Source organism: Cryptomeria japonica, chromosome 2 (genome assembly GCF_030272615.1).
Source record: "Cryptomeria japonica chromosome 2, Sugi_1.0, whole genome shotgun sequence".
NCBI classification, from domain to species: domain Eukaryota; kingdom Viridiplantae; phylum Streptophyta; class Pinopsida; order Cupressales; family Cupressaceae; genus Cryptomeria; species Cryptomeria japonica.
In genome coordinates this window covers 515,928,718-515,945,600 of record NC_081406.1, presented here as the reverse complement: position 1 = coordinate 515,945,600, position 16,883 = coordinate 515,928,718, and the positions used below count along the sequence as shown (strand labels likewise).

Here is a 16,883-nt window from a genome sequence, read left to right as displayed (position 1 = left end):
AGGCATTAGGAGATGCTATTCTTCAGTTCATGATCTTCTAGTTGTGATCTTAATGTGTTTGTAAGACAATGATTCTTCCCAGGGTTGTAGCCCTTGTTGTTCTTTAGCAATGAGCTTTAGGCAATGTGCCCGAATACATGTGCATTCCCCATTATAATATTTCATATACTTCTAATAGAGTATCATCATATTGTGGGTAGGTTCCCATCATGGTTTTTCCCTTGATCGGGTTTTCCACGTCAAATATCTTGGTGCTATGTGTGTTCATGTTGTGTATTGTTTCATGCTTTCATGGTCAATTATTAGATCTGAGAATAAGTTTGAATTGTGTAAGTTTTATTTTTCTGACAATTGATTCACCCCTCCTCTCTTAGATGTCTGTCGGGAATCAGTCCTATTTCATCAACATGTCAAGTGCAAAAGTCCAGGAACACTAAAATGGGCCTAGATAAACATGAATTTGCATAAGGGTGCAATTTTGTGATACTAGAATAACAAGCATTCTAAATGTAAGAAAGTGAATATAAAGTAGAATATGAAAAATAAAAATATAATTATTAAACTTGGTTGAGGGACTATGGAGAAGTTTAGAACATAATTAGTCTTCTAAGAGACTTCATTAGATACAAATTATAATAGAAGGATAACATTTTCAAGTGAGGAGTATTGGGACAATAGGAGAATAGAGTAGTATACCTATTAAATTTTATGATGAAAATAGAAGACAAAAAAACATTCTAAGTAATAGGAGATTTTTTAAAGGACCATATTTTATTTATGTGAAAACCTTTTAACTTTAAATCAAGAAGAGGAGTGATGAGAAGAATTGAATATAATAATAATAACAAGGAATGAAGATAAAAAGCATGGTTAAAAACATTAAAAGCCTTCATCACCAATCACAAGCTTTAAATCATGTCAACAATACAAGAACATAATAGAGAAGAAGCAAAGAAAGTAAAGGCAACAAGGAAAAAATTAAGCAAACATGGATGAAAAGAGGCAAGGTTTATGCCTTTATTCATCAACTCCAAGATAACAGGGAATAACCCCTTATCCCTTCCACAAACCACCAAGTGCTATTAAAAGTTGTATATTAGAATTGTAGATGATACCCTCAAAGTAGAGAACCTAGGTTCAAGTTTGTTGTAGAAGGAATAATATGTCACATGGAAACTCATGAACATAATAGTTACAACACACCCACTTTTGAATAATATTGGGAGATTGTAGTTTGCAATGAAATAACATGAAATGGCAAGGGATATGGAGGAATATATGCTTTTAGAAAAGAAACATGGGATTAAAATATTGAGTTGAAAAAAAAGACCTAAATAGACAATATGTTTGGATTAGATTAATATAATTTATTAAAAAATATTAAAATTACAACTTATTACTTTGCTTGAGAAGCTTCAATTACAAGAAATATGTGACTGATGGTGAAGATCTAGATGTCTAGCTCTAAAGCAAGACATCTCATTGCACTTTCAACGTGGATAGTTGCTTCTCTTGGGAATTTTAATGTAAAAGCAATGAGAAAACTAAAATATCATACGACAAATAAGATTACAATCCTTTATGGTTACTAGAAGAGAAAACCTATCAATGAAGAAGAAGTTCAAAGGATAAAAGAGCTATTTGTCATTGTGGTAAAAAATATTGACTTTATATAACATGCATCATTTGATTATTCAAAACTGAATGAGTATGTGGAATAAATCTATAAAACTTATACATGTGAAACCTACAATTTTCTTAGAAAATTTGATAGACAAGGTAATCAAGATTACAATTGAAGATTCTCCAAGAAAACTAAAATGATACCATAATATAATGGATATAAAAATATAATATAGCTAAGAGAACTATTCATCTTTAAGGAAGGACTTAAGCAAGAAACCCAAGAAGAGGAAAGAGAAACACAAGTACAAGGTTTAAACAATCATTAGTTGACAAACATAATTCAAAAGGATTTAAAATAATGTTAAACAAAAAAATAAGAATTTTTACAATAAATGGATGTTATGATGAAGATTGCAAGGTTGTAAGGAGAGCTCTAAAAGAACTAGGTAAAAAGGATACAAATAAATTTGTACAAATAGACTGTAAAACAAGAAGAGTTTGTTACAACAAGAAGGGAAAAACTAATATATTAAATGGTTAGCACAATCCAAAATCATTTTGAAGGGAACTTCAATAGAGAAAAATTAAACACGTAATATTACAACTACCTCATGGTTAGATTATACAAATAAATTATATTAAAATATATTTAAAGGAAGTGGCCCCTTGTTGTCCCTCCCATAGTCAACAAAAACAAAATTATTCATTTAATAGGAGATTAAGGTGTTAAGAAGTTGGGTACAAGTAAGGTTTGTGACATAGATGTGCTACATCCATAATATAAAAAATGGGGAATGAAAACCCTATTTTATGACACTAATAAGATATTCAACATAGATTTCTAAGAGTTTAGACAACTAGTTTAGCAATCCATCTCCTCTCTTCAAGAGTGGAGCTATGGAAAATCTATCTAACTATCAAACAATCATGATCCATCCACTGTTTGCAAAGTCATTTGGAAGCATGCTAGAGCATATAATCAAGTGGGTGTAAGAAAGCGAGAAAATGACAAAGAAAAAGACCAAAATAATTAATAATGATCATATCATTACTTCGAGACATCCTTGATAAAATGTGAAACCAAAAAGAGGAAGCCTATTATCATTTTGTGAATTCCAAGAAAGCATTGATGTGCTATCTACAAGCAAATTATACCGACTAGCCTATAGAATGGTAGGACCAACGACTAGTTTACTAGGAACTGCCCGCCCCCCACCCATATAAACTTTATAAGGGGGGTGAGTAAAAAATAGAATTCAACTAGGCCTTTTAAAACACTTTAGGAGTGACATAGGAGCTAAGAAAGGATTCCCTCTATTCCCAACCTCTACATATCAATAAATTACAATGATGACTACATCTACAAGGGAAGAATGCTTATTTAGGAAAATATGTTGTGATGCTTCTTTTATATGCAATTGATCTTGTTTTGATTGATGAGTGTACTCAAGGATTGAAAGAGCATTTATGCGGTTTAGATCACTTTCATAAGGAGGTGGCTATGCAAGTAAACACCAACAAGACCAATATCATGATCTTTTACAATGAGAATGAAAAAATAGCTTAACCTTTACTTTGAAGGGGGTCTTAAAAGAAGTAACATAATACAAATATCCTGGTATATACTTCAACAATAATCTTACTTGGAAAATTTGTATAAGAGAATTTTGGGAGGTTGGAGAGCTCTTTTTGCTTTACAAAACAAAAATAGAGATGTTGAGTTATGGGATTGGAATATAATTTGTGTTTTGTTCAAGTTGTTAGTAATGCCAATAGTGCTTTATGGGTGTGAAATATGAGAAAACAAGTCATTTGAAATAAAATGAAGGTAAATAGAGGATTAAAAAACACTTGATTATTAAAAATTTCAAAATAAAAGCTTTTAGTTCCCTATGAGACTCTTCTAATATAAATAAGTACCCTCCCTATTAAGGTAGTTGCTATGGTTCATTTCTTATAATATTTCAGAAAAATATATGGCTTATAATTGTCACTGAAGAAGTTTTGAAAGAAAGATAAAAGATTTGGATGAACCAAAATAACAATTGAATGAACAAATGTAATACTAGCTTGAATGTATGTCTAAATAATAAAAATAAATAGAAATAATTTGTTATAGATAATTTCTATATGACTGTGAGAAAAGGATTTATAGGGAATAAACATTATTTGGATGAATTTAACCCCACATCTTATCACCACCAAAAGGCCTATCATGACATATATTACTTGGAGAGAAAATATGTTCATAGTGCATTTGAGGACCAATTCATATCATTTGGCAAGTTTAGAGCAATGGAAGAAATTGTAGTGGGCAAAGAAAAACTTCATGATACACAACTGCTACAATGACAATCATAGATTTACTCTCCCTCCTCCAAAATATCTATGATATGAATCTTGATGCTGGTAAGAAATCGTAAGTCCTTAATGCTCTTGCATGAAAAAGAGCCACTAAATGTGGCTTGAGAGATCCAATTACATGCTAGCTTGCTTGCTTGGATTCTGCTATCATGTGTCATTTTGTCATTTTGTCTGAAAATTTTGTTCTTTCACTATAAATCTTTGTATAGATGTGCATGACTCTAAGGAACATGCTTATTTCATGTAAACATGATTATGTTGCAGCTGTTATAAGTTTTGCTTATACAACAATTATAAATATTGTTGCTCTTGCAACTCTTTAATTTATATTTGAACTCTTCTTATTCCAATAAAAAATATAGATGAAAGAGACCAAAAGAAAAATAGAAGAGGACGGTATGTGTCTCCTACACAACCAAGATAGTTGAGTCAAAGAAACACTTTATAATGGAGTGCAAAGCTTATAGAGACATTTCAAGAAGGATACCTTAATGATGACTTCTTTACCTTAATGGTGACTTCTTTACATACTCTATTAAAAGAAGATAAGGTTGAGAAAATGGCGAATCTCATGAACAAAATAAAGAATAAATAAAATAATAAATTAGCAAAGTCAATAAGTTTTTTGTGGCAATAATGACTATATTCTTGCTTTTATATTGAATGATTATTATTCAATTGTAGCCTTTAATTTGGAACAAATTTTGAAGTCAATCAAAATAAGAGAGACTAGTAGTTGAGCATATTCTAAAAGTTGTGATAGCATTTGTGGATTTATTGTCCAATTTTTTAAATAGTATAATAATACTAGTAGATTTGACTTTAAAGTTGTTAGCTTTGATCATGAATAGATTCATAATTGAATAAAATGTATTTTTTACATATAAAAATAAAAATAAAAATAACAAATCATGTGATGCCATATAGACACCAATAAAATTAGACTGAGTGCATAACTATCATGTTTTTTAATCCTTTAAAACACTATGATATTGCTATAGGATTCTTCAACAACAAAGCATTCTACCTAATATGAATCATGTTTGATATTGTGAATCTGAAATCCAATAAACTACTATAAAAACAAATAAAAAAATAATTTCAAATCATCGGCTCATACCATTTATTAAGCCACCGTGCCTGATTTGTTTTCCTTACAACTATACCATATTTTCCTAGATTATTTATGACCGAGGTTTCCCGTACGGAAAAACTCTTGCATTTATAATTTAGCGAGATAACGATGGTATTGTCAGCATTCACAAATTTCTAGGTAATTGTCTTAAGACTCCATCTAATCGGCAAATAGTCGCCGCCGGCGCCTGACATCCGTGGCCGACGGACGAAGAAACACTTAGCGGGGCCCTATCTTTGATTAACTTGCCCACAGTTTTAACAGATCTCGTTAATTGACAGAGACTGCGACGTGTTAAATTCATTGCGTTTGCCTACTTTGTCTTCTTTTTAAAGAATCGAATCACAAAAAGCGAGGAAGTTAACATTTAGTTTACCGTACTTGGCATTGGGCTTGGTTTAGTTTTGACAGAAAAGTGGTGTGTTGCAATGGCAGGGATGGGTTTGAATGTACAGAAAATTAATGGAGGAACGAGGACTTGTGGCGTGGCCAGTGTAACAAAAATAACACCCGCTTTCGGACATGGAAGAAGAAAAGCGTTGACGATCCGAGCTTCACAGAGCAATAGTGAGCCCGATTTGAGCGTCACTGTCAATGGCCTACAGTTGCCGAATCCCTTCGTCATCGGCTCCGGGCCACCTGGTACAAATTACACTGTCATGAAACGGGCTTTCGATGAAGGCTGGGGTGCCGTCATTGCTAAAACAGTAGGCTTTTTAAATGCTCTGCCTGTCACGAAAATTTCCTTCTTTAAAGCTTTTACTTTGATGTGTATGTTGTTTGCAAATTTTCATTATAAGTTTTTTCTTTGAAGTATCGTCGAATTTGAAGGGTTTGGATATGAAAGTCAAATTTATGAATTTTAAGCGAGGATCTGGTGCCGGTAAAAGTTAAAATTTAAAAGAAAATCTGTTGATTACAAGATCAAAAAAATTAGAGAGAACCTACTGTCAATTACGTTTTTTGGAGTCAGAGAGGTACAGTTTCGCTAGAATCATTAAATTCAGCCACGATTCATGACGTGTTCCTTTAGCGGTTCAATAAAAATGCTTGATCACTGAAAATCCGGTAGACCTGTTCAAGGTTGACCAAGATTTAAGATCCAGATTTGGCGTATTTTTTAATTCCGAAATCCCAGTAGCTGTCGATTTTTTTGTTAAACCTATGAATTATTGTATCCTGCGATTATTTATGACTCTTCTACTGTTCGATCCGTTTTGAAAAATTGTTGGAATTTAATGTCCTTACAGCCTTTAGCATCACGGTGACCGCAATTGCTGCTATTATTAAAGTAAAAGTTGTCCCGCGCATATTTTATGAACAGCCTACAGGAACTGTCTTAATTTTATCCCCTTTTTGGTCTATAACTGGACAAGAATGGCCAAGTTCAATGAAAAGGATTTGTTTGTATTGTATTGCCAATTTTTGTAATGCTCGTTGTGTAAACTAGTGATCTGCAGAAAAGATGCAGGACATAGATTCTTTCTCAAGTTGATGTTCATATAGAACAACGATATATCATGGATTTGCTTTTGAAAATGAAAAAGATTATTAGGCCAAGGACTAAATTCTGCGGTTGACACTGCTTCGGCAAAATCTACACGCAGTGCTATGGAAAACCCTGCTACAAAAACAGAATGATCTCAAAGCAAAGGAATTTGTATACTATATTTTCAATTTTGTTTCCATAACTTGTAAAGTCTGTTAACTGCTAAAAAATAGAAGTTTACTAATCGCTAGAAGAAAACATAGTCATACCAATTTCTTGACCTGTGCACCCCGTGCTTTTTGTACGATGTTTCTCTTACTCTTAGCTTCACAAAGTTGACACAGCTTTGGGATTTCGGATTTTCTAATGGATTCTAATCACTTCTTGTAGTTTGTGGACATCATTCAAATTTGTTTGACTTTATGCCTTTTGTCAGTGCCTTATGCATCTGTTTTCTGTAAGTTATGTTTTCTGAACATATCTTACCAGCTTCAACAAGTTGTCTAGCATGGTGAAATCGGATTTCAATATAATTAAACATCATGTGTGGTATTTATATGATTTTTAAGGAAGCATGACTGCATCGTGCTATTATATTGAATGATTATTGAATTATTCATTCTTAGCCTTGCAAGTTGTAACAGATTTTGAAACCAACCAACCTATTTACATGCCATTTATAAAGCCACTGAGCTTGACAAGGCAATCAATGGTTGTCACTTATTCATCATTTATTTGTTCCATTGAACCAAAGTTAGGAATTTGAAATATTGGAAATTATAAAATTAAAATTCTTTATAATTATAGAAGGATGCGGGAGACATCAAAACAGAGTTCTTTGTAGTTAAATAGAGCCCCAAAATTCTTGTAGGAAGACTTTTACCATTCTTTTACGGCAGTATGGGTGTATTTTCTTGTCATCTCATGTTACTTTTTAGAAGAAAAAACTACATGATGATGAATAACAGACATGTTTTTTCCCATATTCCATTGTAATGAGTTAAGAGAGCTTCTGGATAAAACTGCGTGAGAGTTTTTTAACATCTAGAAGCTCTCTTAACTCATTAAATGATGATGATCAAATTGCCAGCCATTGGCATTCATATGATAACTTTGGTATTACCCTAAGAGCCTAAACTGAGTTGACTAGAATCAAATCAGGGACCTTGCAGTGATAACAATAGTCAAGCCTAATGAATTGATTAGGTCTTGGCTTTGCTAATGCATTAGACATGGCGTATGAGACCTGCCTTGGCATTGGAAAGTGGACTTTTCACAGTACCAATATATGTTGTTTTACTTTTGTGCTTTGGGCTTTGACATTGTGGCAGAGCTTTGGAAGAAAATTGAGTCTTACCAATCTTCCTACACCTTTTTGAATTCGTTGTCATTGCAATCCCAATGTCAATGAAGTAATTAAGGTTGATCAGGATATCAGTTGGGCGGGCCACTTTCCTAACTAGCATTCAATATTATGATCACCAAAGTTTATCATTATGATATAAATATATATTTGCATAAGTCCATGTCTAATTTGATCTCCAGGGATAAAAGTTTAAAAATCAATATTCGTATTGAAGGCCATATTGAATCTATCTTCCTTTGTTTCTCAATCCATGCAGTTTTTGGTTTGATGGTTCTTTACCATTTTCATTTAGCAGGACCAAATCACTTGAAAGAAAATGGAATTTTTAACTTCGCAATTTCATTTGTATAGGAAAATTGTGAATTATACAGCTGCATATTTAATATTTTCAACCTTGTATGAGTTGTGCCAAATTCATTCAGAGATGAATCGACTAGTTGAATAGGTAATGGTGCTTAAAAAACCACGACATTATGTATTTTTTGGCTGGATTTTATCTTTGGCGCACCTCTCATTAAAGAACTATTTACAAGTCAATCTCAAGTCAATGTAATATCCACCTTGAAATTAAAATAAGATTAACCCCTGCCTAATCCTTAAAGACTCCAAATTAAATTTTGTTTTATATCCATGGGCCTTAATCGCTAATCATAAATTGCAGAAGATTACTTTGGTGTATTAAGGGGCATCGAATCATATAAACCTCATTCTATGAAGGGGGCAAACTCTGACAGAATATTGCTTGGTCTGTTGTGCCTTATGTGAGGAGATAATTAACAAAAAAAGTCATGGGATATTTCGAAGAGTTATGACTGTTGAAGAAATAATATATTTAAGGGAGTCCAAACAAGGAAAGGAGAACATCAATTGATCAAGACATTATTTATTGTCTTTGTGGAAAATGAATTAAAGATTAAACCAATCTGAGGACAAAACCCCTCATGATTATGCGATTAAGGATGAAAACCCTTAATTGCCATTGCTGAGTTAGGGATGAAAACCCTTGATTCAGGCAGATCTGAAAGCACTTTCAAAGCAGACATACAAGAGGAAATCATCGCAGTTTGAAGAAGATAGAATAGCAGAATAAAGGATAAGTGTTTTATTTTTCAAGAGACAAATTATTAGTTTCCAAGCCAAATTATATTAATGTTACTATTTATGATTAATATTGCAATTATTATCGTGAATTAGGGTTATCATATCAAAGAAATTAATAACTGTTCTAGAGTGGGACCTTTCAAATAGTATTAGAGCAGCAGACCTGCCAGCCCACAGGGTAAAGCTAAGATGATGGATGCATTCTATTCAAAGAGATTCGAAGGTCTACAAAAGGAAGAGGAAATGGATCCTATTCAAGAGTTGTTGTACAAACTTGAGGCCCCCAAAATTATTGACAGGTACCAAAGGTTGTCAGAAGATTCCAAAGCTAGTGTTCCCCTTGATGAGTACTTGGAAGCACTTGGGAACTATTATCCCGACAAAAGAGATCTATATGAATACATAAGAAAAATGGCCAAGGAGGAGATCAAGGAAGTAGACCAAAGAATCAATTTTGATAGGAGAAAAGAAGTCAAAATCAGAATTAGAATCACAATAAACTGGTAGACCCAACAAAGAAGGCCAGAGATAGAGCTACAAGAAAGAGCCAACAAGCAAGTTGAAGATAGAAGATGTGTCAAACATGAACTATCCTTCAATTTCCCAAAAGGTGAACTATTGCCATATATATTTGATTTTTAAAGTACCCAGGTTGAGGAGCACATAGTTGTGGAGGATGTTTTTGTTGATTCTAATGCTGAAATTTTAAGTTTTAATGATGGTTGTGTCAAAGTAAGTCCCTCAAAAGCTCCTAATTCAGCTAAAGAAGGCAAGTACTCTAAATACCCTTATAGTTTCAGCTCCAATTATGGGAATGATAGCACAGATATATTCCAGATTTGCTGCCATGAAAGACATTTGAAAGGGAGTAAAAAGGATATAACTTCTGGAAAAGAATACATGAATCCTACGGCTCAAAATTGTTGGTATGTAATGGTGTGGGATCCAGGTGATAATTCAAAATACATAAGGGGTGAAGCTTGTAATAAGTTCAATATCATTGTTATTGATAAAGATTTTCCAAATTCACCTAATAAATCTCTCCATGTGCGTTTCTCAAACTACAAGAATGAAGGAACTGTCATAGTGAAGGCATATGAACAAGTTGATTTGTTACAAGTAGCCAAAACATTGTTTGAAAGGATTATGAAAGAGGAATTTTTGGATGATCTCTTTCCCTATGACAGTCCAGTTGGAGTCGCTTTTACTAAGGACGTGTTGGATGACCAAGAACGACTTGAAGAAAAGATTTCGATAGTCACTACCATTGGTAAGCAAGTTGAAAAAAATGACATTAACTGGGAATTAGAAACGACGAATTTAGAAGATGATTCTTCAGTATTAGGCCAATATTAATGGTCTAAACAGAAATTTGATTTCCCATCTGAGACAACCCACTTTTTGAAGTGGATATAGAGAGATTTGCTTATATTGTGATAACCCACTCTATGAATTAAAGGCAGAAACATATCCTGCTTCATGTTTTGCAACTTGTGATAATATCAGAGTAGAGTAGTGGAATTTGAATTATGAAAGGGATCTTTGTAAAGAACAACTCCTGGGAATGATAGAAGTTGCAGGGAAAGAACAATTAGTAGACTTAGATATGATTCAACAAGTTTTGAAAATGAATCACCAAGCAAAACTATTTGAAGACAAGAAAGACAAAGTTGTTCAGCAAGATTTAGCAACAAAGACAGTTTATGAAATATCAAAAAATGTCCCAGTCCCAAATATGTAGGGATCTTGAGGGGGAGGATGCATCCCTATGGTTCAATGATATTAATTGTTTATTTCTATTGTGCAACTTGTAAGATGCATGTTGTCTTTGGGAGTACTTAGCATACCTTCTCATTAGGTTCAAATGGATGCTTAAGCAAGCAAAATGTAGTGAATGACAATATAGGGATGGTTAGAATAAAACCCAAGAAAGAAATGGATCAATGCTACTAGTGCCATACTTCCTGAGTTTCGGATACTATTGAAAAGAACACGATATCAAAATAGTCAAAAGAAAGTGACTAGATACAACATTACTTTTTGTCATATAGCAAAAATAAAAATCTCAAAGACTTAAACTTCAAAACTAGATTACCTTTTTCCTTCCTTTTTTCCATATTGAAGTTCTCTATTTGGGATGATTGCTTTCGAAATTGAAGTTGTGCTTAAATTTCTTCACACATGAATTGATGATAAAAATGATGTAAACAGGACAAGAAAACTAAATTACGCTAAGTAGCGATTCTCATGATAAAATATAAACATGTAACAGGGAAACCATATTGAAAGGATAATATAGAGCTCTACTAAAAGTCTAAATATAAATCCTATCAAGTAGGTTCAATGTACAAATCATTTGCGAATTTACACTCTTGAAAACTTTTTTCATTTTATGTATTATTTTTAATGGTTCATTTATAAAGAGAGAGGACGATTATGAAAGGAATCTGCGATATGTTTGATAATAAAGAATTTTTTTAATGTGTGTTATACAGTGTGTATATACAAATTAGTTTGTTATAAAATAGCAATGCCATCAAAACATATGCAATCTCCAGTTGGACTATATTCTTCCTAAATCATTGAATGTCTCTTATGTCTACTTGACAATAGCAATCTTCTGCATGAGTTGCCATTACAATGAGGAATTTGATATAGCGTGAAAAAAGATATAATATTTTTCTTTTTAACAAAAATATTACACTTAAATTGCAATACAGTGATTACTTATCTTCTTGAACCCAATCAACCCTTTCAATCCCTTTTCCTTATTCTTCAAGCTCTTTTGCATGATGATGACTTTTGTTGCGCCCTTTAGGTCTTTCCATTTCTTTGGCCTAGTACAACTTCTGATGCATTGACTGATCAATCTTCTGGTTCCCTGGATGTAATTTAATTAATCAGTAAAAGCAAGTGATGGTCAAATTATCCATTAGCAGCACTGACGATTGATGTTACAGCATTAGTGTTTGAAAAGTGCCCTTCTATTCTGGACAGGGGCATTTTTAACCTAATATTAAAATGGTGATACCTGGATGAGGGATTTCTTAGTTAAGATAACATAGGAGGAGACACCATTGGTTCATATCTCAAGAATAAAATCTTAGGTGCAAATATGCAACTTTGTTAGTATATGCCTGTTCTATGTTTATTGTGTCAAGATGAAATGGATGACTTCTGGCATAGTTAAATTTTACAAAAATCCTTTTATTTATGTGCATGGTACAATTATGCCAAGTTCATCATCAATAATTCTCTATTATTTTTTTTGCATTGAAAATATTGCATGAATAACACATTTCAACTCTTGGAAATTGATAGGTATCTCTGGATTCGAGTAAAGTCATCAATGTGACTCCACGATATGCTCGTCTACGAGCAGGTTCTAATGGTTCAGCCAAAGGAGAAGTCATTGGATGGGAAAATATTGAACTTATCAGTGACCGACCATTGGAGATTATGTTGAAAGAGTTTAAACAGCTGAAGAAGGAATATCCTGATAGGATTCTCATTGCTTCAATTATGGAGGAGTATAATAAAGCTGCTTGGCAGGAGCTCATAGAACGAGTAGAAGAAACTGGAGTTGTAAGAAAATTGTGTTTTTTTATGTACTTTGGGCAGTGGCATTTACTTATGATGCTGAATTAACTTTACCCCACTTTGGGAAGTCAGGTTTTAACAACTTCTTCCACATTTTGATATTGGTTGGCTCAGGATGCAATAGAGATTAATTTTTCTTGTCCTCATGGGATGCCTGAACGCAAGATGGGTGCAGCTGTTGGTCAAGACTGTGGCTTATTGGAGGAGGTTTCTGGTTGGATAAATGAGAAAGCTACAGTCCCTGTTTGGGCAAAGATGACTCCAAACATCACAGATATTACTGAGGTTTCCTTCCCTTTTAAGCCTTTTAACAACTAAATTAATGCTTGAAGGTTTACTCCTGTTTTTTAACAAGTCTGTTTCTCTTGGGCAAAGAAGGCACTATTATCACATATATTACTGGGGTTTTTTCCTATTAAGTTGTTTGGAACACAAGTAATTAATGCTTAATATTTAGTTTGTTTTTTTCACAAGTTTGTTTCTCTTTATCTCTGTGCAATCTCGTTTTCAATCTTGGATAAGCAGTCTACTTGTGCATACTTTAAGCTATGTCACAAAAAAGATAAAAGATAAAAAAAACTTGTTTCTCTTTATCTCTGTGCAATCCTTTTTCATCTTGGAGGGGCAGTCTACTTGTGCAGACTTTAAGCCATGTCACCGAAAAAAAATAAAATTGAAGGGATTAGGTCAAACTGAAGATGAATACTTAGGACATCGTAGCAAACAGGTCAAGGAATGGGGATATTAACTATAGCAAGAGAGATGGATGCGTTAGATTGACAGTAATTGTGGATTTTCAATTTTAGATGCCACAGAAATTATATGAATCAGAGAATTCAAATTGTATTTTTTTTAAGTGATGATTATCAGAAAAGTTTCTACCCTTCTCTTGTCCTTTTATTTCCAGATTTCAATTTTATTGTAAAATTTTCTGAGTCTTTCCTTCAAAGTTTGAAATATCTTATTGTTTTCTTTTGATGCAATAGCCATCCAGGGTGGCATTGAGGTCGGGGTGTGAAGGAATTGCAGCCATTAACACAATAATGAGTGTAATGGGGATCAATCTTGATACATTAAGACCAGAACCTTGTGTTGAGGGGTGGGCACTCAATGACAAATTCTCAGATTGTCTACCGCAATGTGTTTTGTTCAAGCTGTCCTATGCAATTGGTTTATTTTTCTAGTTTTCTCATGTTTAGCTCTGACACATTTGTTCTGCAGTTATTCAACTCCCGGTGGATATTCCTCAAAGGCTGTCCATCCCATTGCTCTTGCAAAAGTGATGTCCATTGCCCAAATGATGAAGAATGAGTTCCCTGATCCAACTCTGTCACTTTCTGGCATAGGAGGAGTTGAAACTGGAAATCATGCAGCTGAGTTTATACTGCTCGGATCAAACACTGTTCAGGTAAAGGACTGGTTTAGTTTTGTGCAGTGGTTTGATTTTACTATTTGGTTTTCATTTTTGGTTGTGAACTTTCAACTGTGACAGCAATAACCCTTTTCTCACAACCATGAAACTCTTGTGAAACAAGTGTAATAAATGTTGTTCCATGACCCTGATTTCAGCAGGAATTTTAAATGTGCTGTCTCCCATTTTTTTGTCGTTGGCTATGTTTCTTTTATAAATATGTGCCCTAATGAAAATCTTTATTGCTGCCCAAGGTTTTGAGCTTAATTGCTTAAAGCATTGAGTTCTCATTGTGAAGACCCAAGCTCAAATCCCAATGGGACATCAAATATAGAATTCTAAGTTGTGGCTCTTGGTCTTCCATAGGTGGTTTCTAATGTGGTTGCTTGAGAGGAGCTAGTGTTGGTCTAATGGTTGTGCTTGCAGGAGCTTGTATAAGTCTCATGTTGAAGCTCATATGAGTAGAATACTTTTGTAAACAATTAGCAATATTAAAAGGACCTTTATAACTCTTGCAACTAATGTTTGTTGGTAACATATTAGAAATCCATGAATTTGATGGTCTTTGCTTGTTATTCAGAGGAGAAGAAACAACACTTGGTTTGCTCATTTTGGTTTGTTTGCCTTCATTTATGCCTGTTAAGATTCACACCTCAGTTGAGATTCAATTTTTGTTTTGCAGGTTTGTACAGGAGTCATGATGCATGGCTATGGACTTGTGAAGAAACTCTGCTCTGAGCTAAAAGATTTTATGGCTAAGCATAATTTTTCATCAGTTGAAGATTTTCGGGGGTAAGCTTAGGTCATGTCAGTAGCATTTATTCATGGATGTGAATGATACGCCTCTTTTGCCAATAATGAGGCTAATGTAATCCATTGTCCCAGGCATCTTTAAGGGAAAGTTGAAACTTTTGACCAAATTTTAGGAATATCTCATCTTCTTGGGAATCTTTAAGATGTCTATTTGAGAGGAAGTGTGTATGGTGATTAAATGGAGTTATCCTGGAGTCTAATTTCTTATATATTTCAGGGCATCTCTTGGTTACTTCACTACTCATACTGAATTGGTACGGCGTCAACAAGAAGCTATCAGGCAGAGGAATGCCATTCGAAAAGGATTAGCATCTGACAAGGACTGGACAGGCGATGGCTTTGTTAAAGAGACAGAAACAATGGTTTCTAACTGAAAACCAGGTGAAAAAGCTACTGTGGGCTTGCATTTCTCCATTTATCATATGAGATACTCAACGCAACACTTGTGTTGCTGAATGGTGCAACACTTACAGTTACCGAAGGGCATACGTTTCTGTTGTATCTTTTGGACACAAGCTCAACATTAGCTGTTGTATCTTATGGATTTTAACTCAACACTGTCTAAAGCTTTATCATTATATTCAGTTTTTAGAATTCGATCTAATATCATTTGGCATTTTGTTTTTGTTGAGACTTTGTTCTTTTGTGGTTTGGTGTTAGGTTGAGGACTAGAGTCATTATATAATGAATTTAGAATCCCTTCGGTCTTATTGTTGTTGACTACATAATAACCAATTAAAGTAGGTAACAATGGGTAACTTATACCAATTTGGCTTTGCAATTTTGTTTCTGACTGATAGATTTGAAATGTTTTCCTCAGTGCATTTGAAGCAATAGTCTCTGGCCAGCCCTTAAAAATTGGAAATCAAATAGTTGTGCCATGTTCTCTAGATGGAAAATTTCACATTTTAGCTTACAATGTACAATAGCCGGAGGCATTTATACCACAAAAGTCTTGAGAGGCGACAGACTCAAAGCTTGGGGAGTGGACATCAACGTTCCTTTCGTAAAATTGGATGATCACTTGAAGGAATAAAATAAGACTATATGGAAAGAGAGCTAACAGTAACCTATTCTTTCTGGTTTAGTTGGCTTGAGATAATTAGATTGTATGAAAATGAGCCAGTCTATAAAAGAACATATGACCAATAAAAGGTAGATCTTCGTAAGAGATCTGCTAATGCCAAAAATGGATTGCAAAAATTCGTAACTTAGAAAAACTGTAGAATATACAACAAAATTATACCAGATCAGTAACTAAGTTGTACGGCAAGCTTTGGTGTTTATCGGAACAACTATATGTTAGTGCCAATATCATCTACTTAGATTGTTGTTCAGCAAACAGAAGCATTCACATAATAATTACTGAAATACAATCAAACAATATCAGAGTATTATCTCTATGTTTAGTATGAATTTCTAGTTTTCCTGTTTATTGCAGACATTTGCAGGTTATCTAATTAGATTGCAGTTCAGTAAATGGAATTTTTCACTCGATAAATTACTCGAATACAGCAAATTGTACCAGAGTATCTATGTTAAATATAAAGCAAAAAAAGGATTTGCGATTATTGACAAGAACATAATTGTCGACAAATATTATCTAATAAGATTGCAGTTCAGTGAACGGAACCATTCATTTAATGATTGCGCCATCTGATAACATTATAGAGACTGAATACGAGCAAATCTACAACACCACCTCGCAATGAAGAAACACGGGTAATAATGGAAAGGAATAACGTTTCTGCAAACTGGTAAAAGAAGTGTTACCTTCTACATAGAGCTTTTAACCTGCACAAACAACATTCGTAGTTGTTTTGTGAAACAATTGGCTACATTTCAGATGACAGACATTGCACTTCAGAATGCTTTTCATTAGTAATATTGCACAACTTATCAAGTTACTTGATATGTAAGGGTGATTTGCCCTTAATATAATGAATCCTAATTGGCCTTGCAGTTTGCATCTATTAGT

The 16,883-nt window shown here is 33.7% G+C and overlaps 1 protein-coding gene across 1 annotated transcript; it reads left to right on the top strand.

Moving 5' to 3' along the window:
• The first annotated feature begins 5,385 nt into the window (after positions 1 to 5,385).
• On the top strand, positions 5,386 to 15,536 carry LOC131045252 (dihydropyrimidine dehydrogenase (NADP(+)), chloroplastic). The gene is made up of 7 exons (XM_057978803.2): positions 5,386 to 5,832; positions 12,403 to 12,666; positions 12,796 to 12,966; positions 13,668 to 13,780; positions 13,903 to 14,089; positions 14,775 to 14,884; positions 15,123 to 15,536. Exons 1-7 carry the CDS (start codon positions 5,554 to 5,556, stop codon positions 15,277 to 15,279), a joined length of 1,281 nt encoding a protein of 426 aa, XP_057834786.1. The 5' UTR covers positions 5,386 to 5,553; the 3' UTR covers positions 15,280 to 15,536.
• The last annotated feature ends 1,347 nt before the right edge of the window (positions 15,537 to 16,883 follow it).

Bases quoted from the DNA above. Each gene is read 5' to 3' on its own strand.
- LOC131045252 (XM_057978803.2), top strand. From the start codon at position 5,554: ATGGCAGGGATGGGTTTGAATGTACAGAAAATTAATGGAGGAACGAGG. The intron at 12,667-12,795 runs GTAAGAAAATTG...TGGTTGGCTCAG, and splicing joins GAGTAGAAGAAACTGGAGTT to GATGCAATAGAGATTAATTT. The intron at 12,967-13,667 runs GTTTCCTTCCCT...TTGATGCAATAG, and splicing joins ACATCACAGATATTACTGAG to CCATCCAGGGTGGCATTGAG.